At 39.7% G+C, this 27,998-nt stretch overlaps 1 protein-coding gene and 1 long non-coding RNA gene across 2 annotated transcripts; one reads left to right on the top strand and one right to left on the bottom strand.

Annotated features, from left to right (window-relative positions):
- Position 1: 1 nt before the first annotated feature.
- LOC144685467 (uncharacterized) lies at positions 2-3,826 on the top strand. The gene is made up of 2 exons (XR_013577732.1): positions 2-112; positions 3,753-3,826. It is a non-coding gene; the product is annotated as an uncharacterized LOC144685467 (long non-coding RNA).
- Positions 3,820-27,997, bottom strand: LOC144685466 (uncharacterized). Its single transcript, XM_078550000.1, has 10 exons — positions 27,978-27,997; positions 19,075-21,290; positions 16,335-16,520; positions 15,475-15,553; positions 13,318-13,448; positions 10,964-11,198; positions 9,864-9,950; positions 8,587-8,652; positions 7,803-7,888; positions 3,820-4,665 (listed from the first exon to the last, which is right to left on the bottom strand). Exons 2-10 carry the CDS (start codon positions 21,281-21,283, stop codon positions 4,451-4,453), a joined length of 3,294 nt encoding a protein of 1,097 aa, XP_078406126.1. The 5' UTR covers positions 21,284-21,290; positions 27,978-27,997; the 3' UTR covers positions 3,820-4,450.
- Position 27,998: the final 1 nt, after the last annotated feature.

The raw sequence follows: 27,998 nt of genomic DNA, 5'->3' as shown, positions 1-27,998 counted from the left end.
CTTCAAAATCCACACACTTCAAATGAAACAATAACAAGAGGAGCGTAAAACAAGAAGCGTTGCCAAGACTCAGGCAGCCTCTGCGGAGACAGAAACAGAGTGAACGTTTCAGGTCTGTAACCTTTCATGAGAATTGGGAAAAGTTAGAAAATGTAATAGGTTTTAAGCAGCTGAAATGGGGGAGGAAGGGCGGAAAAGGAGCAATAGGGTGGAAGATGGGAGACATTAAATGACAAAATTGGTGGTGGTGCAAGGCCAGGGGGAATGGTAATGTGACAAGTCAAAAAAAAAAGTCCAGAGGAAATGTGAAACATGGAAAGAAAATTAGGAGATATTATGGTCTGAAATTGCTGAACTCAATGTTGAGTCCAGAAAAATGTAAAGTGCCTAATCAAAAGATGAGGTGTTGTTCCTCCAGGTTGCATTGAGCTTCATTGGACCATCGCAGTAGGCCAAGAACAAAGAGGTAATTGTGATAGCAAGATAGAAAATTAATTTCAGACCATAATCTTTGCTCCCCCTTTTTTTTCTTTGCATGTTTCAGTCTTACTCTTTCTCATTTTTGCTTTCAGACAGCTGTTCATTATTCTGCTATTAACACCTCCTTTCCCACCCCTTCACCTGCTCATACGCTTGAGGTACTTTTGGACTGGGAACCAATGTAATTAGCAAGCACAGGGGTGATGGGGAAAACAGGACTTGAGGCGAGTAAGGATACAAACAGCAGACTATTGAACAGGGTCAGGTTTGTGGAGGGTGGCAGATGGAAGCCTGGCCAAGAGAGCATTGGAATAGTCAAGTCTAGATGTATGAAAGACTTAAACAAAAACAGAAAATGCGGTCTCCTCTACATTGGAGAGACCAAACGCAGACTGGGTGACCGCTTTGTGGAACACCTTCGGTCTGTCCGCAAGCACGACCCAGACCTTCCTGTCGCTTACCATTTCAACACACCACCCTGCTCTCATGCCCGCATGTCCATCCTTGGCCTGCTGCAATATTCCAGTGAAGCCCAACACAAACTGGAGAAACAGCACCTCATCTTCCGATTAGGCACTTTACAGCCTTCTGGACTTAACATTGAGTTCAACAACTTTAGACCATGAACTCTCTCCTCTATCCTCACCCATTTTTTCCCCAACTTTTTAAAATATTTATTTTAAAATTTTTATTTATTTTCATTTTTATTAATAATTTTATCCCTGTCTTTTATCCTATTTTCAATCTTTTTTCCCCACCACTATCCCCCTACCACCCCCGCCCCCACAACCCCGGGGGGGGCCATCTGTCACTTTTTCATGTTGTTCTTTTTAGAGTGCTTACCCTTGCCCTGCTATTATCACATTCTGCTTTCTTACCTTAATGCCACTACCTCCTTTAGCCCTTACCATTACTATTATCACTCCCTTTGTCCTTTTGTTCATGACATCTTTGTCAATCTCTCCTTTGCCTCCACCTATCACTGGCCCTCTATCCAGTTTTACCTGCTCCAACCCCTTATACAGTATAAATTTCATCACATTTTTACTTCTCTTTAGCTCTACAGACTCGAAATGTTAACTGTTTTTTGCTCCACAAAGAATCTGTTAGAGCTGCTGAGTTTTTCCAGCATTTTCTGTTTTTGTTTCAGATTTCCAGCATCTGCAGTATTTTGCTTTTATCTAAGACTTACATTTATATAACATCTTTCACAAGCTCGGGACATCCCAAAGCACTTTATAACACGTTTACATGTTGTAGTGCAGGAAACATGGCAACCAATTTGTGCACAGCAAGGTCCCAAAACAACAATGTGTTAATGACCAGGTAATCTATTTTGGTGATGTTGGTTGAGGGATGAACATTGGCCAGGTCACTGAATAACTCCCTTTCTTTCCTTCAAAATATTGCCATGAAATCTTTCATGTAGAAGGCAGACAGGCCCTGGTTTGTTGTTGTAGCTGAAAGATGGCACATCTGACAAGTGTAGCACTCCCCGAGAACTGTTTTGGAAGTAACGCTGGCATGGATATTATTGACAAGGCCTCAAATATTGCTTCTATGTAAGTCAATGATTTAAAGCTATTTTCTTCAATTTACCACCTTAAAATTGTACTATCTTTTCATGGTGTACATTCCTCAACACTGGGGACATCACTCATAGGATGATTGTATTGTCAAACACTTTGGCTAGGTTCACAATCATATTGACTTGCATGTGACTTGTACTTATTTGCATCTGCCATTCAAACTCAATCCATCTGGAACGATGGTGGAAAATTGTCTAGGTGCTAAAGTAGACAAGAATCTGATTAACACACACTTACCAGATTGCCTAATGTTCAGTAGTGGGGTGACAAAGAACAGAGGGAAATATGGGTTATTATGGTGTTGTAATAACCTGCAAATCATGTCCCTAAACTTGCAATATGCACTGCCAGCAGTGTGAAATCTGAACATTACCCTTTGTGTCAGATTGCACTGACCCAGATGATATATATTTGAGCTCCTCATTAGTTGTCCCATGGAGTTATGCTTGTGATTTCAGACTGTAAAGGTTTCTGGTTTTGTGCAACTTTATGCAGCTTTTCTAGCAATAGGAATTGAGTATCCCAAACTAGCATAATTATCAGCAGTGGCTGTTCTTTTTGTCCTACCAGAGAGCACTGCATCTCTCCTACACGCCAATACATTTTTCCTTAGGTGTAGTGCCAAAAATTAAACATAGTACTCCATATGGGCTCCGACAAACAAGTAACACTTTCTCATTTTTGTATTCCAACTCCGTTGTGATAAAGGTCAATATTTCACAAGCCTGGATCCCCTGGCACCTCGGAATTCCGCAGTCATTCTCTGTTTAAGCAATACTCTTTTTTTATTCTTCCTGCCAAAGTGAACAACTTGCATTTTCCTGCATTATGTTCAATCTGCCAGATTTTTGCCCACTCATTCAACCTATCTACATCCACCTGCAAGCTCCTTATGTCTTTTTCACAACATACTTTTCTACTTATCTTTGTGTTGTCTGCAAATTTAGCTACCATGCCTTCACTCCCTTCATCTAAGTTACTGATGTAAATTGTAAAAAGTTGAGGCCCAAACACAGACCTCAGCGGGACTCCACCTGTCACATCCAGCCAATCAGACAAACTGTTTTCTGCCAGCCAGCCAATCTTCTATCCACACTATTATGTTACCCCCTACACCATGAACGTTTATTTTCCACAATAACTTTTGATGTGGTACCTTATCAAATTATTAGTTTTAAAACTGCAATTGATAGAATTTTGTTAGCTTAGAGTATTGAGGGATATGGACAAAGACGGGTATATAAAGTTCAGCCACAATTTAATTGAATGGCCTTCTCTGGTTCTTGTATTCCCCAGGTAACACAACTAACTACCTGTTGGTTATAGGTTCAAGCCCCAATCCAGGTTTGACCACATAGTAGAGAATGACACTCAGCAGCAAGGGAGTCAGGGTGTTGCCTTTCAAATACATTGAACTAAAATCCCACTGGCCTTTTATTGTGTGAAAGTGTAAGGATTCCATCCTGGCCCTCAACCACCACCAAAAAATTAACTGGCCATTCATCAAAGTTATATTTTGTAGGACTGTGCGTACAAAACAATTTCTGTATTCACCTAGTTGAAACAGTCACTACGTTCCAATGTCACTCATTTTAAAAAGGCCTTTTGGACATTTGTGATGTTTATATAATGAAAGCTGTTACTTTTAATATTTTTCTTGTGATATGTCCCTTTTTGTTTCAGATTCAGGATTTATGCCAAATCCTTGAGACTTTCCAACTGAACTAAGAATGATAATTGAATTTTAATTGTATGATTACTATGCCTGATCATTTTAATACAAGACATTAAGCCAAGTAGTTGAACAGCAGTAAACCAATTTCATGTTGACTTTCCAAGCAAGCCTCCTTTCTTCCCACACACATTTGTAAGGAATCAAGCTGAACATCCTGAACACTTAAAAAATAGGATACTGGAAATACACAACAGGTCTGGCAGCAGCTGTGAAAAGAGAAACAGAATTAACGTTTCAAGTTGATGACCTTTTGTCAGACCTGAAATGTTGACAATTTTAAAAACATTTACACAAGCCAACCATTATCAACATTATAACATTGTATAAACAGCTAATCAAAGGTGCAAAAGTGTTTATTTGTGTCATGCTTCTCAGTGAATTTTTATTTTAATATTTCTGTACATTTTCTGAAGGATTGACCTTTGACAATTATCATTTGGTACAAATTAGGGATTGGCAACAAATGCTGGCCTTCCAGTGATGCCAACATCCATTAAAAAAACTAGTTTGCATACAGTAATAATAAAAACACGAAAGTCTCGATCACAATGTGATTGTCAACATTTTTGTACTGTCGGTATGTCATTCAAAATTGTAACGCAAGTGCCAATTACAAAGCATGTGGCAGAAAATCATGCCTGTGGGATCACATTTTCAGATAGGTTCCAGTACGTTCTTCCAATGCACATATTTTCTCAATTTCATCTTCTTCATCGTCTTCAAATATGTCTCTTAATTTGAACTCATGTTGTTGTGGCTGATAAAGATTATTTGCTCCAATCCATTTATCTTGGTCTTCCTTTTCCTTTAGCACTGCTTCCAATTTTGGAATTATTTGTTCATACAGAAAGTCCACAATTCCTATAAAATGTTTAAAAAGTTAGATTTGACTTTCACTACGTGGCATTGTTCAGGTTACTGTCCTTAATAAAATTATAAATAAATCTAGTCATTTAATATTCATGAATAAAATTTCCATTTGTGGGCTTTCACAAAATAAATACAAAAGTTTACTCAAATGTAATAACTGCTTTCATTACACAATTTGCAAAGCAGCGTGAGATTGCCATTTCACCAGGATCTGCAGCACAATTCTGTAGTCCTGGATTTGCCTACCATATTGTTTAGAATTCAAATTCAAGTACACTCAACCAAGCAATCTCCTAAAAATGCAGAGCAATCTTGAGGCACATGGATGCAGATTCTATTTTAACCCATGTGGTCAAGAACTGTTCTAGCCAGTTTGCATTTCCACACACAATTTATTTGTTGGAACAGTTAGCAGTGAACATGTTGAATAAGTACCAATGTGCAGGAGAGCAACAGCAGTCAGGATAATGCCTCCCACTTTTTCTAGCTATATAGCTTCAAAAGAATCCTTTTGTTTTACAATATAAGGGTCAGTTTCAAACCAGCAGAAATCCTGAATTCAATGCAATTTCAGAAACCAAACATTTATTTTATATACATAACAGAATGAAATATAGGTTTCCAAAATTCAGAAGCCAACATGCAATTTTCAGGACTTACTATTGAGGAAGCTAGGACAAGATAAGTATTGGTGTACAATAGACATCTCATACACTAAGCATCTTAGTTATTTATTAAAGTATTTGCTAAAAGAATCACATTTTTGTCCCCCAGCAAACATATATACTTTATGGCCCAAGTTTTGTGGTCAGTGACAAACTAAGTGCACTTGCTGTTCATTACACTTATTTTTAGTGGGCCTTTTTTGCAGCAACTTGCAGTAATTAGTTCAGTGTGGTGCTCTCCACAGGGGAATCTATGAGCAGGGCAAGCAACAGCATTTCTTCAGATTGAAGAATCTTTACTGAGACCCACAGAGTCTAAACCAGGAAGTTCAAATTAGAATACAGTACTTAATTCAATGTAAAATCATGTATAGAAAGCAAAGATGAAAGAAAGATGGGATTAAGAGAGATTTTATTTTTTTAAGGCTCCAACCATGATTAAAATCTGAAGGAATGAGACACTTTGTGTACCAGTATATTTTCAGTAGCAGAGAGGTTGTTTGGTTGTAATTAAGACTTATGTTGTCAACGACTTGAATGAACAAGCACTAAGTTTTTCTACTGTTTATTGGGTATCAAGTGGGTAAGTAGCTTCACATATTTGACTGCTGATTCTAAGAACAAGATACTGGTGTAGTAAAGCTTGTGGAGGAACAGGTGACTTAGATAACACTTCCTGATTTGTGTTTTATTGTGCATGTCAGACGTTGGAAGTTGCTTTCTGATTTACTCTTTTTAAAAAAATCTTCATAGGATATGGGCATCGCTGGCAATGCCAGCATTTGTTGCCCATCCGTAATTGCCCTTGAACTGAGTAACTTGTTAAACCATTTCAGAGGGCAGTTAAGAGTCAACCACACTGCTGTGGTTCTGGACTTACATGTAGGCCAAACTGGGTAAGGGTCGCAGATTTCCTTCCTTAAAGGCCATTAGTGAACCAAATGGGTTTTTACAATAATCTATGATAGTTATCATAATCACAATTACTAAGGCTAGATTTATATTCCAGATTTCTTAATTTAATTCAAATTCCACCAGCTGCCATGGTGGGATTCGAACTTATATCCTCTGAGAATTAGCCTCTGGATCACTAATCCAGTGACATTACCACTACACTACCACTTCCCCATGATAATAATGCTTAATAATGGTGGGCACAGACAGCCTCACCTGTTATTATTACTACAAAATCTGTCCCAGGTTTCATGTTCATTTTCCTAAACAGTGTTTGCTTAGATTCTTGCTCAGAACAAGCTTGGCTGGCTGCCAGTAAGGGTCCTTCAGTTTTTACATGGAAATTATTGAATTGAGATGTTAGTATATCTGTTCCTGCTCCAACCCAGTTGCTGGAATCTTAGACTTGAATTACAGTGCTTATGCAATTTGGATTGCTAGGCTGTGTCAAAACTGAAAGTCATGCATCAAGATGCCAGTATGAGAGCTGTCTTAAAACGCTTTCCTCAACAACCAATGACCAAAGACTAGAGTACTGCTTTTCCTTTTAGTAGTTTTGCAACTGCTCTTACGAATGGGCCTGCCACCACAACTTGCGAGGCTTTATTTTTTAGTAAACTGTACTTATATATGGTACATACAAACAGCAAATAAATATCCAAATGGCACATAATTCTGGGCAATGGAATTTAGAGATCCCAATTAAACTGCTTAGTTGTCTTGGTGAATTAAATATCACCACACAGATACAAATATTTAAAGGCTACAATGAAGCACTACAATTTAAAGAGCACATAGAAGTGTAAAAACAGGAAGAGAAAAATTAGAGACTACAAGCCACTGTTCACATACATTCAGCATCGAAAGACACACAACTAACAGCTGTTGCAGCCTTCCTCCTTCAGAAGTGTGATAAAATCCCTGCGGACACTATGACTACTGCTACCATTTCAGAATGACAAGACAATTTCAGTTACGGATTGATGTGAAGCAGACAATATAACTTAAGAGTAAAGTTTCAGAACTAATTGGAGAAGCACAAATGATGAAAATTCTGTTTTCCCACAATTTTTCCAATTCTATATTGTGAAATTCATGGACGCGTTTTCCTGAGAATTAAAAGTTAATGGAACAAAATAAATTTATATCTTCAAAACTGTAAAGCAAACTCTTAAAATCAAAAGGTTATCTTCCAGCACACAGAAACAATAAATACATCTGACAATTGAATCAACATCACCGGTAATATCAGAAATACAGCAAGGGCCTTTCCAATTCTAGAAACAATTATGACAATGCCAATTGTACCACCCAACTACTGCCTTAACTGATATCAAATAATAAGACAGACTGGAGAATAAACTTGGGACCTATGGCTCAACTACTCTCTGCATTAACAAGCTGAATGAACATCAGAGGACCTCCCTCTGTTCTCATAAAGAATATGAGGTGGAAACATAAAAAGTAATACTACCAGTAAATATACAGTCAGTGAATTAGGATACTGACCTCCAAAGGATTTCCTGGACCAATCAGGTACATAGCGAATTTTCAATTTATAGAACATCTTTTGAATGATAAGGGGAGGGACATCTCTAGAAAAAAATAAACAGGGATATAATTGTACACATTAACTCTTTGTTAATCCCATAAACAAATACTAAAATCACATTCAACTTATTGTTGAAAAACAGAACTTTACTTTCAATTCCATTGTGAGATCCAGGCAAGGAAATTGTAAGAATCAGAATCATTGGAACAGAAAATAAATTCATATTTTCAATGCTACACAAACTTTTAAGAGTCTGTAATGAGATACTGCATGCACATCTGACAAGTGAATGAAGTTCACCAGTAACATTAGAACAATAGACTGTCAACAGAATGCCAATTAAGTATTAAAATGATTAGCCCACCATAGAAATAGGTAACTGGAAGCAATAACACAGTAATCCGATTAAAGGGATTTAGGCAATGTCACAAACCACAATGGCAACTATCGAGTGCTTAGAAGCATCAACTGGAGTCTCAGAAGAGATGGTATGAGATTGGAGCATTGCAAAAACTGTAGATTGAAAATTAAATACACATCCCCTTAGGAAGATTTTCTTTATTAAATAAAGCAGGCATCACTCCACTGGACAGAGCTCAGAGTGGGACCTCGAAAAGATTATCCCACCACACTTAACCGATCCCATTAGTTTTTGGACCGCAAAGCCAACCATGTCCACCAAAAGCTGCCATTACCTTTATGTTACTGTATTATAAATATGAAAAAGATGATGTTGTTTACCCAATAACACTACAAAGTTCCTCCCAGTCCACATCACCAACATCATCGACGCTCATAAGGTACAACCTGCAAAATACAACATACAGGATTCTTCCCTATAGTTTTCATCAACAACCATTCTGACAAATCTCTCACAAAAATTAAAACAGTTAGATAGTATCCAGTTACAGCAGTAATTATGAATTTAATACACTTTTAAAAAATCTGATTACACCTCATTCAACGAGGTGAAAAACTTTTCCAACGGTCTTTATTGCGAGACCAATAGTGTAAAGGTTAAAGTTCTTGTTAGTTTAGTGATTCATCTTGATTGCAGTCTATAGGGGAATTCAACAACCACTTCCCAGGGGGAAGCGTAGAATCACTGACACCAATTTTTGGATTTCCGTATATAACATATACACCAGAATTTGCTACAAAGAGCAAAATACTGCAGATGCTGGAAATCAAATTAAAATATAAAATGTTGGAACTGCTCAGCAGGTCTGACAACATCTGTGACAAGAGAAAAAAAACAAAATTAACGCTTCAGGTCAATGATCTTTCATCAGAACTGGGAAAAGTTAGAATGTAACAGGTTCTAAGCAAGAATATTTTAGGTTGATGATCTTTTGTCACAACTGGAAAAAGTTAAAAATGAACAGGTTTAAACCAAGTCTCCATCATTTCCCACACTTCTGTTCTCATCGTTTCCCATCTCATAACCTAAGTCAGAAGGCCCAGGGTTCGAGTCCCACTCCAAGACTGAGCACAATAATTAAGACTGACTCTCCAGTCAGTACTGAGAATGCGGGCATTGTTGAAGCTGCTGTTTTTTGGATGAGACATTAAACGGAGACCCCATCTGCCCTCTCAGCTAGGATGTAAAAGATTCTATGGCATGTTAACTCTGTTTCTCTCTCCACAGATGCTGCCTGACCAGCTGAGCATTTCCAGTTTTTAGTCCAGAAGTTGCTATCAGTTTCAGAGGAGTAATGATAGCAAACACTGACAGTTTTGTCATCATTAATACTGCAAAATCTGGGCTATTGTAATTTTAGAGAACCTCAATTTCTGCCATTAGATTGTTTACACAGTACACTAGAGGATAGGTACTTTATCTTTACCAACAGCGATGGTGTCTTCAAGTTAAATTTGTTACCCTGCAATTTCTTTTACCAAGTATTTAACCCAGAAATTAAGTTTTCCACTCTATTGTATGAATGCTTTAATATGAAGCCTTTACTCAACAATATTACTGTTTGTTGCTTAATACTAGTCTTAAGTGTACATTTTACCTTTTGATTAGATTGATTTTTGTCTGGTAGCTGTTAAATTGTAAGGGTTTCACCCCTCCAGACATTTTTGTACTCAGGATGTTCATCCTATCACAGAATAAAAAGAAAGTTAAAATCACTGCATTCATTTTGGGATTTTAAAGACAACGATTATTTAATTGTGGTGATTTAGCACAGCAGATAACCATATTGCACCAAGGAATTTAATCCCAGCAGCAAATGGCTGGCTTTAGTTGGGTACTTTGGTGAACCAATGCATCAAATTACACTGCACCAATGTGGCATCCAACTCTTGTGCAGGAGTCTACGCACTCTCCCAAAATACAGATTTGCTCTTAGTCACATTTTAATACCATCAGATGATGACATAGCTGGCTTCCTTCCCTTCAAACATTCCAGGTACATCTCAGGTTCCTTCTTAGCACCCAAGTACAAATGCTGGATTAGCCTGACTAAGCCAGTCTTAGCTACAGGAATTTGTTTAGCAGCCCAATCCCCCCAGTTCTTAAAAAAAAAGTGTATAATGATTTGCAAAATATTGGGTGCATCATAATATTAAGAGATGAGAAACAAGCTTGTCCAGTAATTTCTGTGGCAGTAACCCAAGGGCCTTGGCATGTTTTATGATGTTAAAGAAGCTATATAAATGCAGGTTGCTGTTGAAATTGTTTGACATTGCTAATTATTAACAGAAAAAGATCTTGAAATTGTCCAATGTTTCAAAATTAAAGTCCAACTAGTAAAACTTGTAGGTCAGCATAACCCTACAGGAAATGATTATTTGACAATCCAGTTATAAAACAAGTTTTTGATATATACAACAGAATTCCACAAATAACCTCAATGTGACTAAAAGATACATTTTAGACAGAGGCAAGAGTTACTCTGTCACAATAGCGTAATTCCTAGTAGGAGTGGGAGACTTATCAAGCGTGGCCATAGCCCAAAGTCTGCAGAAATACTGAGGATTCTCAAGTTCACCTTGTATTTTGTGCTCACCATTTGTATTTAATTGGAAAGAGAGTTCATGCAATTTTTACAACTATAATGCTTCCAAATCTTAAAAGAATGAAAATCTTCACTATCTACTAATGGCTCACCATTTCTGCCTGCACTGCATCCAGTTTCTGTGCTCCATTTGGTCTGCTATTGCAAACCAAGGAATTTTCTTGTATAGTTTTTCACGCAGGATTGGAACAAGTTTGTTCTTGTTTGTATTTGAAGGTCTGTTCATTAGGTTGTGGGATGCTTCCTGTATCCTATTTTTCATAACCTCCTCCATTATCTTCATTAATGCCCTCTCCTCCTCCTTACTCCAGGGTCCAACGTTCAAAGCTGTTTAAAAAGAAGAAAACCTATTTAAGAAATTTTAATTTTTGACCATAACCGGTTAATCGAATAAAAATCTGGACAATTAGAATTTCAACTAATCAAATATGTTCCTCAGTACAGTAGGTACATTGTTCAATTTGTGGATGTATATGGTACAAGAACACCATTACTATAGCAGTAAAATAAAATATTTAGATACTTTTTTATCATTTCTGAACAAAAATAACAACTTGTAACAATAACTTTGTAAAAATAACAACACAGGTGCTGTTTAACATAGTCAGATGTTCTAAGGTGCTTCAAAGAAGCGTTATTAAACAAAATTTGACACCAAGCCACTAAGGACCTTTGGGTGGATGACCAAAATCTTGATGAGAGAGGTTGGCTTTAAAAAGAGTGTCTTATAGGTGTAAAGAGAGGTGGAGAGGTGAGTAGGGTGGGAATTCCGGAGCTTAGGGCCTTGGCAGCTGAAGGCTTGGCTGCCAATGGTGAAGCAATTAAAATCAGAGATGTTCAAGACTGAATTAGAGAAATGCAGATATCTCAGAGAGTTGTAGGGCTAGAAAATGTTATAAAACTAGGGTGGGGTGAGGCCATTGTGGGACTTTTAGACCACGATGAAAATTTTAAAATCAAGGTGTTACTTAACCTCGAGGTAATATAGTTCAGCGAGCACAGGTGCGAGTTAGGACATGGGCAGCAGAGTTTTAGATGACCTCAAATTTACAGAGTGTAGAAAATAGGAGGCCAGGAGTGCATTGGAATAGACAAGTACACAGATAGCAAAGACATGGATGAAGGTTTCAGCAGATGTGCTGAGGTAGGAACAGATATTGGAGAGGTGGAAATAAGCACTCTTAATAAGCAGCTACGTGGTTGGAAGCTCAGCTCTGGGTCAAACATGACATTAAGGTTGTGAACAGTCTGGTTCAGCCTCAGACAGCTGCCAGTGAGAGGGATGGAGTCAGTGTCTAAGGAACTGAGTTTGCGGTTGAACAGAAAACAATTGCTCTGGTCCTCCTGATATTGCGTTGGAGGAAATTTATGTCCATCCAGGACTGGTTGTCCTACAAGCAGTCTGAAAATTCGGAGAGAGTGGAGGGGTTGAGAGAGGTGAAGAAGTAGAGCTGGATGCCATTAGAATACATGTGGAAACTGACACCGTGTTTTTGGATGAGGTTGCCAAGGGGCAGCAGATAGATGAGAAAAAGGAGTGGGCCAAGGATAGATCCTTGGGCGACACCAGAGGTAATGATGTGGGAGTGGGAAGAGAAGCAGATTCTCTGTCTATTGGATAAATAAGAATGAAACCAGGCGGTTGCAGTCCCACCTAGCCGGACAATGGTGGAGAAGCGTAAATATGGGAAATGCTAATTGGATTGGACAAAGGGGGGCGAAAAGAGGCTTGTGTGAAGCATGAACACCAGCAGAGATGAACTGGGCTGAACGGCCTATTCAGCACTGCAAATTCTACACAAAAATGAATTTGCTTTTTTATAGCACTTTCTCACTACCTCAAGGTGTTCCAATGCGCTTCACAGTGAATTAAGCACTTAGAAAATATAACCACTGTTGTAATGTAAGGCAGCCAATTTGTGCACAGCATGTCCAAATTTATTTTGCTCTATGTAACTTTTTTAAAAAACTGATTTGATTTTAGTGCTTTTCATTTCCTGGTTGGCTGTAAGAATCCTTTAATATGAATGGCTGCTTAGACAGCTTGGTGGCATCACTGCAGCTCCACCTTGGGAATCCTCATTAAAGAACGCTACAATTCACTGCACAGCAAGAGAGTTAAAGTTCTTGCCACAGAGATCGCTAGATCTCTGAACTTTCTTTGAGGTCAGTGGTGAGCACCTTTACTTTGCTGATTGTAAAATCTAGGCCACTGTTTAGATTTTTAAGTCTAGATTTCTTGTCAGCTTTTAGGTTGACCAGAATTACATAAAATACCCTGTACCACAAAATAATTCCACATTTATTGTATTCCTATTCATTACAAGGCTACTGTAGATATCTAACAGAGTCGGTGACTATAAATTTACTGAATTTCATTGGGGGAGGGGGGGGGTGTGGGGGAGAAAAGAGAGAGAGAAATGAATGTTTTAGTAATTTAACTTACAGCTTTTTATTGTTTTTGCTCGACCCATAACAGATACGTCAGTCCGGTCCATGAGTTCGGCAATCTTCTTCCAGTGATTTCCATGCATAATTTGCAAGCGTTGCAGTTTCTCCAGTTCTTCTTTTGTGTATCTAATGACAACACATCTGTAGTTAATCTCAGAAGAGCATAAGGAATAGGAGGAGTAGGCCATTCGGCCCCTCGAGCCTACTCAGTCAGTCGATAAAATCATGGCTAATCTGGTATGGCCTTAACTCCACTTTCCTGTCTGTACCCTTGACTCCCTTGTCAATCAAAAATCTAACTCAACTTGAATATAGTTAATGACCCAGCCTCCACTGCTCACCAGGGGAGTGAATTCCAAACACTAATGACCCCTGAGAGAAGAAATTCCTCCTCATCTATCTTAAATCGGAGATCCCTCATTTTGAAACTGTGGCCACTAGTTCTAGATTCCCTCACAAGGGAAAACATCCTCTCAGCATCTACCCTGTCAATCCCCCTAAGAATCTTAAGTTTCAACCGCTCATTCTTCTAAACTCCAATGAGTATAGGTCCAGCTTACTCTATTTTTCCTCATAAGACAACCGCTCTTCATCCCAGGAATCAGCCTAGTGAATCTTTTCTTATCTACCGACTCACTAAACTACAAAAGTAAGAGCAAATAAAGTCAACTAGTGCCAGGAACTACAGTGCTGCCCAGCAAGATTGTTTGCTGATGTTGTTTAGCGTGATTGGACGCACATTTCCAATTACAAATTATGGCCAGAATCAGAATATCATTAGGGAATACTAAGGAAAGTGCTTTTTCTATGAATGGGAAGGATTTAAACAAAGAGTACTTTTAAGATCAAGAAATGGTCTGCATAATCAAATCCAGCACAAGCAATCATGAAATTTGCACAATGATGTCAGTTTCATCCACATTTAAAGAGGACGGTCTGAAATTTGACATTGAGCCACATAAGGAGCAATGAGAACACATAACCAAATGCTTAGTCAAACAGCTAGGTTTAAAGAAGAATCTTAAAGGAAGGTGGTGAAGCTGAGGGAGGGAATTCCAGAGTTTAGGGCCTTGGCAGCTGAAGGCTGCAATGGTAGAGGGATTAAAATTATGGATGTTCAAGAGGCCAGAATTGGAGGAGTGTTGATATCTCAAGAGGGTGTAGGGCTGGTCAGCACATCTCACTGGTCAGTGGTAATGTCTCGCTGATTCTGCACTTTAGTAGAAAATGCATAAGCATAAACCAAAGTGTCCTTCAACTCTTACTTCCATGAAGAGGCATCTGAACTTGACACAGCATTTATATTGTAGCTTGTTTTTCTTTGCAGAACAATTTCAGAAATTCGCCAATGGCTCAGCTGTTAAATGTAGTGCATAATTGAGTCAAACAGAAACTAGGGTTTATTCCCAGTTTGCGCAAAATTAGTTTATCTCAGTTGGGAAAGCAGTAGGAGTATTATCACCGGCATTAGCACCCTAAATTATTGGGGAGGGAAGAGGAGCCAGGGAGAAACTGATGAAATGACATGGAATTTTCTGTACAGATACGGGCCATTGGACCCAACCAATCCATGCCTTATCTAAGCTCTACATGAGCCACCTCTCACACTATTTCATCTGACATAGCAGCATAACCTTCTAATTTCCCGATATTTCACCTGCTTGATAATAAATAGTCAGCCTTGCTGCAAAGTGAAGACAGATTTAGCTGTGACACTTCTCACAAAGAAGCAATTGAAAACACTAATCCTCCAAGCTCACACAAGAAGAATAATTAGGACAACGTAGGGAGAAGGGGAGAAAATTGGCAGCGAAAAAAGATTTTAAGTGCTATCGCATGATAAAGCAGAGGAAGCACCAACAACCCCAGATTCAAACACAGTAGGACTTAATTCAATGGAAACACCAGTACAATGTGCGACTGAATTAAAGGGCACAATATTCACACCAATGATCAGCCACACAAAGAGAAATGCCAAATGCTGAAACCTCACCACCACCCCCAAAAAATACTTTTAAATACAACCCTAAGTTAAATTTTATAGTCTCTATTGCAGAAGCTGATTATCATTGACAAAGAACATCAAACACTCAAATAATTAAACAGCTACATGTAAAATGACTTGTAAGTGAGATATTCCTGGTTAGCCCACCTGCCTTTACATCGCTTAGGATCATACATTTTCTTTGCTCGTTGATAAACACACTTCCACGGCCTTGGAATGCCTTCAGCTGTAAAAAGAGAAGTTTCAAATATGTAACATTAACTTTGGATGAAAGGAAGGGCAAGTCCTGAAGTGAAGGAGTTATAATGTGAGCAAAGGTCAGATAGGTTGGGCCTATGCTCATTGGAGTTTAGAAGAATGAGAGGTGATCTTATTGAAACATGTTAGATCCTGGGGAGAACTGACAGGGTAGATGCTGAGACGACATTTCCCCTTGTGGAAGAGAGTAGAACTTGGGGACACAGTTTAAAAATAAGGGGTTTCCCATTAAAGATGGAGATGAGGAGAATTTTTTTCTCTCAGAGGGTCTTTGGTCTGTGGAGGCTGTGTCATTGAGCATTTTTAAGGTTGAGTTAGATTCTTAATTGATAAGGGAGTCAAAGGGTATAGGGGGTAGGAAGAAAAGTGGAGTTGAGGCCACAATCAGATCAGCCTTGATCTTATCAAATGCTGGAGCAGGCTTGAGGGGCCGAATGACCAACTCCTGCTCCTAATTCGTATGTTCATAAGTCAAACTGAATAAAACATTCCTGGCATTAATGGAGGAAATTTTGAAATCACTATTGGTCAACAGGTGTAAAGGAGAAATTTACATGTTACAATGAATAATGCACGTCAATGCAAAATCCAGCAACAGTTGAAAGATAAAGGACTCCATCAGTATAAATAACTGGATGAGGTAGTTGTCAGATGCTGTAATGTACTGCAAAACTCAAAAATATATATGTGATCCATCCTTGCTACATAGAATTGTGTTGGCATGAAAGTGAAACTAAAACCAGATATACCTAGTCTGCAACAGAATAAATTATTCTGTTTCAACCGCTTCATTCTTATCACCTCAGGGGCGGATTCAGGAACATGTAAAAGCTCCCATTCATTTTGAATTCCAGTTAACTCCACTAGTTCCTTTAGGTTTTTCTGCAACTGCTGGTTCTCTTCCTGGGTAAACCTGCCTCGTCGGATTGGAATTCCTACACGAAGGACAAATATTACAGCAATTACTGGATTCCACTTTAAGGAAAATCTTTACAAAACCAGGAGTATAGGTTATTTTTAATTCACTTCTCATCCCTGAATAAAGGAAAGATGATTCAGCAAGAAGGAAAGGAAAACATGTATTTCTGTGCTGCCTTTCATGACCTCACGATTTCCAAAGCACTTTATAACCAATAAACTAATTTCTTTTCTTGAAGTGTAGTCACTGTTATGTAGGAAACGTGCAGCCAATCTGCATATGATGCTCCCATAAATAACAATGCAATAACAGATAATTTTGTTTTTTGATGTTGATTGAGGGATAAATATTGGCCAGGATACTAGGGATAACTCCCCTGCTCTCTTTATCATGGGATTTGGTGTGCGAACCTGACAGTGCAGGTGAGATCTCGGTTTATCATCTCATCTGAAAGATGGTACCTCAGACAGTCCCTCAGTATCACACTGGAGTGTCATCCTAGATTTTTGTATTCAAGTCTCTGGAGTTGGATTTGTACCCACAACCTTCTGATTCAGAGGTGAGAATGCTACCACTGAGCCACGGCTAATGCTATAGCATTGCAAAGATTTGACCATCTAATTTGGCAAGTCCTAGTAGAATATGTCTGATCAAATTTAATAGATAAATAGAATATTACCTCAAAATAGTGCAGGATAGTAGCACAGAGAAGAAATTAATGAAGTGCAACTTAAAACATGTCAGTAATAATCAAGGATCAGTTTGATTGAGCTAGTACAACTCATCTCAGAGCTGAACGTTGTATGTTTGAGACCCACTGTGGGCCTGGAAGTTTAGGTGGACACTTTAGCACAACGCTGAAGGAATGGTATACAGTATTATCAGGTGAGGTCTAAGTGCTAGTTTAGGTGGCCATAAAAATCCTCACACTACTATGAGGAAGTATAGTGATCTCCCCTGATCAACATTTCTCTTCAGCAACAGATACATTTATTTAATGACTACTGCGTGCTAATTGGCTGTTACAGTTGCCTGAATAACAGTAACTTACTTTGAAAGTAATTCAGAACTGAATTCAAAAGGATATTGCTTTCAATGCAGAAGTTAAAATTAATGGACAATTAAAGATTAATTGTAAAGTTTCTTTAAAAATATACACACAGAGAAACCCTGTAAGCTACATAAATTATTTGAGCAATTGCTATCCTTGAATAGATTTCTTTCAAATAATTTGAGTCCTTTAACCTCCACTTGTTACAACTTCTTCTGTGGTGGCAGCAGATGCACAGGCTAACAAAATATTCACAACTAAACAAAATTAAAAAGGGTAATATATTTTCTGGTTTTCATATAAATGTCATTTAAAATATAAATACTGTTTGTTATCATTTAAAGCAGAATGGAATTTGACTGTTGTCCACCTGCATGTTCGACAACGAGTTTCTGTACGGTGTGGTATAAACAGCTCACCCAGGATCTCCAAAGTAGCTGCTCTGTGCACACCAAACATGCTGTTATAAAGTAGCTATGCCTTCGCAAAAAAGGTATGTCAAACTTACACTCTCATCTGGTGATTTTCTAAAAATACTCAATAAAAAAGAAACATTTTCAGCCCATCCTCACAACAGCCAAGGTAAGTAGTAGAATAATGCTGTTTGAGTGCAGCATTATGGTTTATGGTCAAGGCCATGAGTAGCTGAGAAAGGTGGCAGTCATGTTTTAAATGTGCGAGATTCATCAGCATTGCTTACTTATTGCTTTACGAACAATAAGCTTCTGAACACAAGTCTTATTGAAGACAGATTAAATGCAAGATTTTATTTATCAGTTTGGCACATTCCCTTAGACCCCTGACCCCTGCCATAACTGTTAGACTGAATCCCCAATCCCTCTTCAACAATGCCAGCTTCCACTTCTCAAATGTGCCAAAATTCCCATTTCAGGCTTGTTGGACCATGGGATTCTTGTTCCTCCTACTCCCATTTGCATCTTGCCATTCTCCCTCGCTTCCAATCATTGGGCCCTGTCCATTTTTCACAAGCTCATGGATTGTATTCTCAGTACTTCCAGAATTCCCCAAATCTGACCACTGAAACCTCCCTCTCCAATGCCCTCATATTCCAGTTCACCTTCTCCCACTGATTGTAGAACATCCAATTCCAGTGTTCCTAGAAACCCCTGAGAACACCCTTCAAGAATACTACTAGTTCCTATCCTGGTACTGCAAGACTCTAGGCTCCCTTCCCAGTATTTCCAAGGATAATAATTCAATTTCCCAGGGAATTATGCTTGGCAAAGCACCCATTCTTATAAAATCTCCAGTTTATTATGAGCAACACCAAAGGAAATCTGCTCTATAAATTATGTAATTTCATTTGTGAACTCTGAAACAATTTTAACATTTGAGCACATCAATACCTTTCATATAGTGTTAAATTATCTTAGTTTCCACAATGTATTGAACTAAAACTTTATATTTGAGCAATTAAAAGTATACAAGAAATTGCTCAACAATAAATCTCAAAATTGCGAAGTAAATAAAACAGCAGTTCTGTATTGATTAGCCATACCTTCTTCTTTAAACCTTTGAAATCTTGGAAGGTCATATTTATACATGCTGTACATTGTTTCAGCTGTCAGCTTTTCCACATTAGGGATAAAGTCCTTGAGCAGCTCAGTCAATTTTGATTTGTCTATCATTCTGACTTTAGTTGTATCTTTCCCAAAAGTTACTTCCTCCTCCTGAAAGTGCTCGACAGCTTTCATGTTAATGTTATTGCCGGATCCTCTCATGTACCGCCGCTGCTTATTTTTCTGCCTATTTTGAGTTTTCAGACTCTGGTTTGATTCTGTGATGGTCTCGGGTATAATGACAACCTCTAGTGTGCTCTCACTGCTCAATGCAGAAGACTGTTCAGGTCTATTCTGCATCAAGTTCTTGGTTCTTCTAGAGTTCTTACGTCCTGACACACTGTCTTTCTTTTGCTTGTACCTCTTGGAGGCTTTGACAGCTTCTTGACAACCTATACTAGAAGTATGCATTATTCGCTTGGTCTGCTCTGCAGTGATCTCTGCAAAGTCACTGATGTCCATAGCCTTGGAGTGGTCCATTGCTTCTTTTTCTGTAATCCCTTCTGAACTGCATTTTCCTTTATGTTTCTTGAACGAGTTGTCAATTCTTTGATGCAAGTCTACACTGCAATTTTCAAATGGCTGCTTGATAGATTTTTGTGGAATTTCAGAATCATTAAGCGAGGCATCTCTGTTAATATTGTTCTCAAATTGCATTTTCTTCTTTGTCCTCTTGCATTTTTTGGTTGAAGTTTCTGTATCAATGTCAACAGATTCTGACATTGCACTCTCTTGGTGAGGAATCTTTTCAGTAGTCTCCAAATAATTACTTCCTTCTGCTGACTTACAATGGTATTTTCTACCTCCCTCTTCTGCTGGACTGGAACAACGCTTCCTTTTTTTCTTGTGGCCAGCTCTGCTACCCATTAACTCAGGATTCTGCATTGCTTGCAGAGTCTCTTTTGCAGTAATCTCTATAACATTTCTCACTGCCTTGACATGGTCCTTTTTCTTGTTACCACTGTCCATTAACCTGGCACTTGGCAGTATTTGTTCAGTCTTTACTTCAGACACTGAAACACTTGTCTCATCTGCTGAGCAGGAATGATGTGTTTTTTTATTTGTTTGGTTGCCTTCATTCTCCATCAACTCAAAACATTGTGCCTCTTTCTTAATCTCTGTGGAACTCACCTGTGTAGCAACATCAGCTTCCCGTGACCTGGGATGGCATTTTTCCTTTTTTCTCTTACCATTACCTACGAACTGGAGATTTTGTATCTCTGAATTATCACATTCTTCCTCTGATCTGGAATTGAGTCTCTCTTTTTTCCTTTTCTTTCGTTTTTTTCCATTGTTCCCTACAAACTGGGGATTTTGCAAGTCTTGTTCGGTGTTCACCGTAACAGTCTCTGAACCATCACATGAACCTTCTAATGATATGAGGCAGTCTTTCTTTTTCTTCTTCGGTTTACTTTCACTATGATCTGATTCTCTGGGGTTTCGCACCTCTGAATCATCACATTCTTCCTTTGATCTGGAATTGTGCCTCTCTTTTTTCCTTTTCTTTTCACTATTACCTACAAATGGGAGATCTTGTTCAGTGTCAACAGTAACAGTCTCTGAACTATCACACCACCCTATAAATGCAGAATGGTCTTTCTTTTTCCGTTTCTTTTCATTATTACCGACAAACAATTGCATGTTTAAGTCTTGTTCAGTGTCCGCTGTAACAGTCTCTGAACTAACACGCCCTCCTAAAGATGCAGAACGGTCTTTCTTTTTCTTTTTCCGTTTCTTTTCACTATTACCGACAAATGGGAGATCTTGTTCAGTGTCGACTGTAACAGTCTCTGAACTATCACACCACCCTATAAATGCAGAATGGTCTTTCTTTTCCCGTTTCTTTTCACTATTACCGACAAACAATTGCATGTTTAAGTCTTGTTCAGTGTCCGCTGTAGTAGTCTCGGAATTGTCACACCCTCCTAAAGATGTAAAACTGTCTTTCTTTCTCTTCTTCCATTTCTTTTCAACAGAACCTGCTAACCCGGGACTTTTCATCTTTTGCTTCAGAGACTGCTGCTGTAGAGACTGACCATCATCTTCCAGTGATTTTGAAGAACGTTTCTTCTTTGTGTTGTCACTGTGCTTCCATTGCTTCTTCTTATGTCGTACATCTCGCATCATACTGCTGTCTTCCTCTATCATTATCTTCCTATTCTCAAAAACGGAAAGAAATATTAGCTTAAACAAACAAGCATCTGTATGGAACCAAAATCTCAATTCCTTTTTCCCCCCCTACCCTGCCAAATTATCCAGAGATCCTTTTATGCATTTGCAACAGGATCATTCAAAATATTCTGTTGTACTATTAAGCATTTTCCAAGGCCAGTAGAGGAGAATGACACCAAGTCATGAAATAGCTCTCTAATGCATGAATTCTATTAAGATAATGAGTGAAACCAATGAAACGCAACATCTAGCAATTCCTCACTCCTTTTGGGAGATCCTTCAGTTCTATTCACTATAATTCATCTTCAGATTTTAAAAAAATATACTTAAACATGTGTGGATGTATATATTCAACAGCATTTGTTTGGCCAGTTGTTTCCCATTGGGACATAGTTCTATGGGTGCTGGTCAATCTTCAATGCATCATCTAAGTGGACACTCTTCATGAATCAGCCTAGAGAGAGTACTGACAAGACTTTCAAACTTTCACAGTAATTGCTGCAGCCTGATATCGTCCTCAGCTATAACCCACCCAATTGTGCTGCTCCTCAGGGTTCACGACATAGTAGAAGCTATCATTAAATTTTGTTTTTAACTTCATTCTCAGTACTCAGTGCTGACAAGGACACATTCATTGCCCATCTGTAATTTCCCTCAAAAAGGTGGTAGTGGTGCATCTTTTAAAGTTTGACACAACTGAGTGGTTTGTTAGGCCATTTTAGAGGATCATTAAGAGTCAACTATGTTAGTATGGGGCTCAAGTCACAAAGGCCAAACCACCCAAGCAGAGAAGTTTTTTCCCCCTAAAGGACAGTTAAATACAAGCTTGTTCCGTTAATATGAAAATACCTTCAGCCTGTACTATTCCATTGTGTCCATCAATCACTGTCTCTCTCTATCAGCTCTTCTTCAACTTTGGTGCTACTTTAACTCTAACATCCATTTGTAACCCAAGCCTATTGCATTGCTCTCTCCTGGCTTTGTTATACATGTCACAACAAAGGCATGGTTTCTGATGATTTCTCCTCCTCTTCCTCCAAGATGGAGAGAGAAAAGATTCCATGGCTCCTGGGTCCCTTCCTCTTCTGCTTTATACCTTAATCATATCATGCAGAAGTAGAGGATCAGTTTCCACACATTAACTGATGCCACCTAGCTCTTTATCCCCATTTTTTCCATCAATACAAGTAAGTATATTCTAAGGTAAAAGCAAGATACTGCGGATGCTGGAAATCTGGAATTAACAACAGAAAATGCTGTAAAAACTCAGCAGGTCTGGCAGCATCTGTGAAGAGAGAAACAGAGTTAACGTTTTGAGTCCATATGACTCATTTTCAGAGCTCAGTCCTATGGACTTGAAACGTTAACTCTGTTTCCCTCTCCACAGATGCTGCCAGAGCTGCTGAGTTTTTCCTGAATTTTCTGTTTTTTATTTTAGGTAAGTATATTCCTCAGGATGCCTATCTGACAGTAAGAACAGAATTCCCACAGCTTTAATCACAGGATCAGAAAATGTAGAAGGCCATTTGACCCATTGTGGCTGTGCCAACCCTTTCAAAGAGCTGTCCGAGCAGTTCCACTCCTGTGCTCTTTTTCAATAGTGTAGCAAAATTCTCTATTTCCAGTTTATCCAATTGAATCTATTTTCACCTTTTCAGGAAGTGCGTTCCAGGTCATCGCTTGCTACATAAAAAAAACTCATTCTGCCCCGGATTTTTGGGCAATTATGTTAAATCTGCCCCCTCTGGTTACTGACCCACTGACCAATGGAATCAGTTTGTTTCTCATCATCTGCTTTATCAAAATCCCTCAGCATTTGAAACACCTGTATCAATTCTCCCCTTAACTTTCTCTGCTCTAAAGGGAGTATCAACCCTGGCTTGCTTTGTGTCTCCACAAAACTGAACTCCCTCATCCCTGATATCATTCTGGCAAATATCCGCTGCACCCTTGCCCAAAGCATTGACATCCTTCCTAAAGGATGTCCAATTCTGGCCAACACAGCTGAGGCCTAACCTGTGATATATAAAGGTTTACCAGAACTTCCTTGCTTTTGTGTGGAATAACTTCATGTTGACAAAACCAAAACTGTATTTATTTCCCACCACCATACATGTGCATAGGCTTCCTTGGTTCTCAGTTCAGGATGAAAGCCACAATCTTCAGCACACTGCCAAACCAAGGACTATTTCCATATTCTGTTTCACCTGAAATCCACTTAAACCTTAGCCAACAATTTTATCTTGAGAATCCATTTCTCAAATGCTATCCAGTCAGCCTACTGCATTTCAGTATTATATAAAAATAAGGGAAGAGTGCATAATTTTAAAATCTATGAATTACATCTGCACGCCTTGTGCAAATAATCCTACACCATGTGAAGACTAGATCTTGGATTATCTGTGTCACTACAGGGCATCAACTAGTAGTATATCAGATTTGCTCTGTGTACCTCAATCTTCATTTGGGCATCAACACTATGACATAGTCAATCTGAAGATACATATTTTGGAAACTAAACAGATTTTCATAAATTCTAGATGCTGCAGATTTTCATACCTATACCTAGAAACATCTACTCCATGTGATATCAAGAAACAGTTGAAGGCACTGGATATTGCAAATATTATGGGCCCTGACAATATTTCAGCAACAGTACTGAATATTTGTGCTTTAGAACTTGTCATGCCCCTAGCCAAGCTGTTCCAGAGCAGCTACAACACTGACATCTACCCAGCAATGTGGAAAATTGCCCAGGTATGTCCCGTACATAAAAAGCAGGACAAATCCAACCCCGCCAAATACCACCTAATCAGTCTACTCTCAATCATCAGTAAAAGTGATGGAAGGCGTCATCAACAGCGCTATCAAGCAGCACTTACATAGCAATGATCTGGTGGTGGTTGTTGGAGGTCAGTCATCTCAGTCCCAAGACATCACTGCAGGAGTTCCTCAGGGTATCCTCAGCCCAACCATCTTCAGCCGCGCCATCAATGATCTTCCTTCTAAATAGGGTCAGAAGTGGGGATGTTCACACAATGTTCAGCACCATTCACGACTCCTCAGATACCTGAAGCAATCCATGTCCAGATGCAGCGAGACGTGGACAACATTCAGGCTTAGACTGACAAGTGGCACGTAACATTTGCGCCATACACGTGCCAGGCAATGACCATCTCCAACAAGAGAGAATCTAACCATCACCCCTTGATATTCAATGGCATTACCATCGCTGAATCCCCACGATCAACATCCTGGGGGTTACCATTGACCAGAAACTGAACTGGACTAGCCATATATTGTGGCTACAAAAGCAGGTCAGAGGCTAGGAATCCTGAGGTGAGTAACTCACCTCCTGACTCCTCAAAGCCTGTCCACCATCTACAAGGCACAAATCAGGAATGTGTTGGAATACTCTACGTTTGCCTGGGCGAGTGCAGCTCCAACAACACACGAAGCTTGACGCTATCCAGGACAATGTAGCACGCTTGACTAGCACCCCATCCACAAATATTCACTCCCTGCACCAACGACACACAGTTGCAGCAGTGTGTACCATCTACAAGATGCACTGCAGGAACTTACCAAGGCTCCTTAGACAGCATTTTCCAAACCCAGGACTGCTATTATCTAGAAGGACAAGGGCAGCAGACACATGGGAACACCACCATCTTGAAGTTCCCTTCCAAGCCATTCGCTATCCTGACTTGGAAATATAATCACCTTTCCTTCACTGTTGCTAGATCAAAATCCTACTGCAGCGTTTCAAGAAGGCAGCTCACCACCACCTTCTCAAGTACATTTGGGGATGGGCAATAAACACTGGCCTAGCCAGCAATGCCCACATACCATGAATGAATAAAAAACTATTCAGTCAGATACACCACAGCTTGAGGAATTCTAAACTACCTTCTTGGTAACATTAAAGTTGAAAAAACTCAATTTTTCACATTAGTTCACCTCTTTCTATGCTAAACTAAATGATTCATGAAACTTGAGCATTTTTCTACTTTGTTCCTGGAAGCTATTCCCATCATTCCTCTCACTCAACAGGATTCACATTTCATCCTCTCTGCAGCTTGCTGTCCCTGTATTTTAATATATTCCCTGCCATCATTGCCCATTTTTAAGCTTTTTGACAACTTTTTAATTCCTTCTTGGTATATCAATGTTGCTGGCATTTATTGCACATCCCTGATCACCCTTGAGAAGGGGTTGGGGTTGTGGGTGGAAGCTGCCTTCTTGAACCACTGTAGTCCATGTGGTGTGGGTATACTCACAGTGCTGTTAAGGAGGGAGTTCCAGGATTTTGACCCAGTGACAGAGAAGGAATGGCAATATATTTCCAAGTCAGTTTGGTGTGTGACTTGGAGGAGAACTTGCAGGCAGGGGTGTTCCCTCGAGTCTGCTGACCCTGTTCTTCTAGATGGTAAAGATTATGGGTATGGAAGGTGCTATCGAAGGAGCCTCTGACCCGTACTTGTAGACTCAGTATTTATACGGCTAGTCCAGTTAAATTTCTGGTCAATGGTAACGCCCCAGAATTTTGATGGCAGGGATTCAGCAACAGTAATGCCATTGAATGTAATGGGGAGATGGTTAGATTCTCTTGTTGGAAATGGTCTTTGGCACAAATGTTACTTGCCACTTATTAGCCCAAACCCAAATGTTGTCCAAACCTTGCTGCATGTGGGCATGGACTGTTTCAGTATTTTAGAGGTTGTACTGAACATCATGCTATCATCCCACATGAATATTCTGACTTCTGATTATGGGAAGGCTATTGATGGAAGTTTAATACAGTTGGGCCTAGGATACTACTCTGAGAAATTCCTGTAGCAATTTCTAGGGCTGCGGTGATTCCCTTCAACAACCACAGCCATCTTTCTTTGTATTAAGCACAACCAATGGAGAGTTTTTTCCCCAGATTTCTGTTAACTTCAATTTTGCTAGTGCTCATCAATGCCTCAGTCAAATGCCATTTTGATGACATGGACAGTCACTCTCATCTCACCTGTGGAATTCAGCTCTTTTGTCCATGTTTGGGCCAAGCCTGCAATGAGGACTGGAAATGGGTGACCCAGCTTATTATACCAATAACAGGGCCCTCAACCGTGTCCGGTCCATCTCCCGCGCATCCACTCTCACCTTCTTCTCCCTCCCAGAAACATGATAGGGTCCCCCTTGTCCTCACTTATCACCCCACCAGCCTCCGCATTCAAAGGATCATCCTCCACCATTTCCGCCAACTCCAGCATGATGCCACCACCAAACACATCTTCCCTTCACCTCCCCGGCGGCATTCCGTAGGGATCGTTCCCTCTGTGACAACCTGGTCCACTCCTCCATCACCCCCTACACCTCAACCCCCTCCCACGGCACCTTCCCATGCAACTGCAGAAGATGCAACACCTGCCCCTTTACTTCCCCTCTCCTCACCGTCCAAGGGCCCAAACACTCATTTCAAGTGAAGCAGCATTTCACTTGCATTTCCCTCAATTTAGTCTACTGCACTCACTGCTCCCAATGCGGTTTCCTCTACATTGGAGAGACCAAACGCAGACTGGGTGACCGCTTTGCGGTACACCTTTGGTCTGTCCGCAAACATGACCCAGACCTCCCTGTCGCTTGCCATTTCAACACACCACGCTGCTCTCATGCCCACATGTCCGTCCTTGGCTTGCTGCAATGTTCCAGTGAAGCTCAACGCAAACTGGAGGAACAGCACCTCATCTTCCGACTAGGCACTTTACAGCCTTCCAGACTTAACATTGAGTTCAACAACTTCAGATCATGAACTCTCTCCTCCATCCCCACCCCCTTTCCGATCCCCCTTTTTCCAATAATTTATAATTGTTTTGATAAACTTCTCTTTTCCCACCTATTTTTAAATTTATTTTGATCTATCGTTTTATCTCCACCTTTTAGCCCATTTCGATCCCTTCCCCGCACCCCACCCCTACTAGGGCCATCTGCCACTAGCTTGCCCTGCTTTCTAACCTTAATGTCCCCATTAGCACATTCTTTAGCTAATATCAACACCCCTTTGCCCTTTTGTCTGTGACATCTTTGGCAATTGCTTCTTAGTCTCCACCTATCACTGGTCCTCTATCCAGCTCCACCTGTCTCTGTCTCTGTCTCCCCCCCTCAACCAGCTTATATTTCACCTCATTTCTATGTTCCCTTAGTTCTGTTGAAGAGTCATACGGACTCGAAACGTTAACGGTGTTCCTCTCCGCAGGTGCTGCCAGACCTGCTGAGTTTTTCCAGCTATTTTTATTTTTGTTTCATTATCTGCTTCTCCGTCGACACAGTGACTAACCTGCCGGATGCTTTCGGCACTTTCTGCTGCTATTTCAGCAACCATCCAGCGTTTTGAATCGCGTGATGACCCTCTTTGAAAATATAAACGGTTTTTAAAAAAAAAAGCCCTTTAATACCTGGTGCTGAGGCAGCAACATGTTCGAGTGTTAACGAGAGGCCGGAAACTGGTTGCCTGGTTTCAACCTGTGAGCCTTTTCGTCCAGGTTTAAAAAAAAACTTTAAATTCAGACACTTTGCCGACTGTCATTATAAATGTAAAAATGATTAACAAACAGCTTTGTCATCGGAAACTGCTACTGCTCAGAACTTGAAGTAATCGCGACAAGTCCCACGTTTCGACACTTACCCAGGAGCTCGACCCGCCTCG

The sequence above is a fragment of the Cetorhinus maximus genome, chromosome 10 (assembly GCF_964194155.1).
Source record: "Cetorhinus maximus chromosome 10, sCetMax3.hap1.1, whole genome shotgun sequence".
Taxonomy (NCBI): Eukaryota; Metazoa; Chordata; class Chondrichthyes; order Lamniformes; family Cetorhinidae; genus Cetorhinus; species Cetorhinus maximus.
Note: the sequence above shows the minus strand (reverse complement) of the source record. Positions and strands in the feature narration are given on the sequence as shown.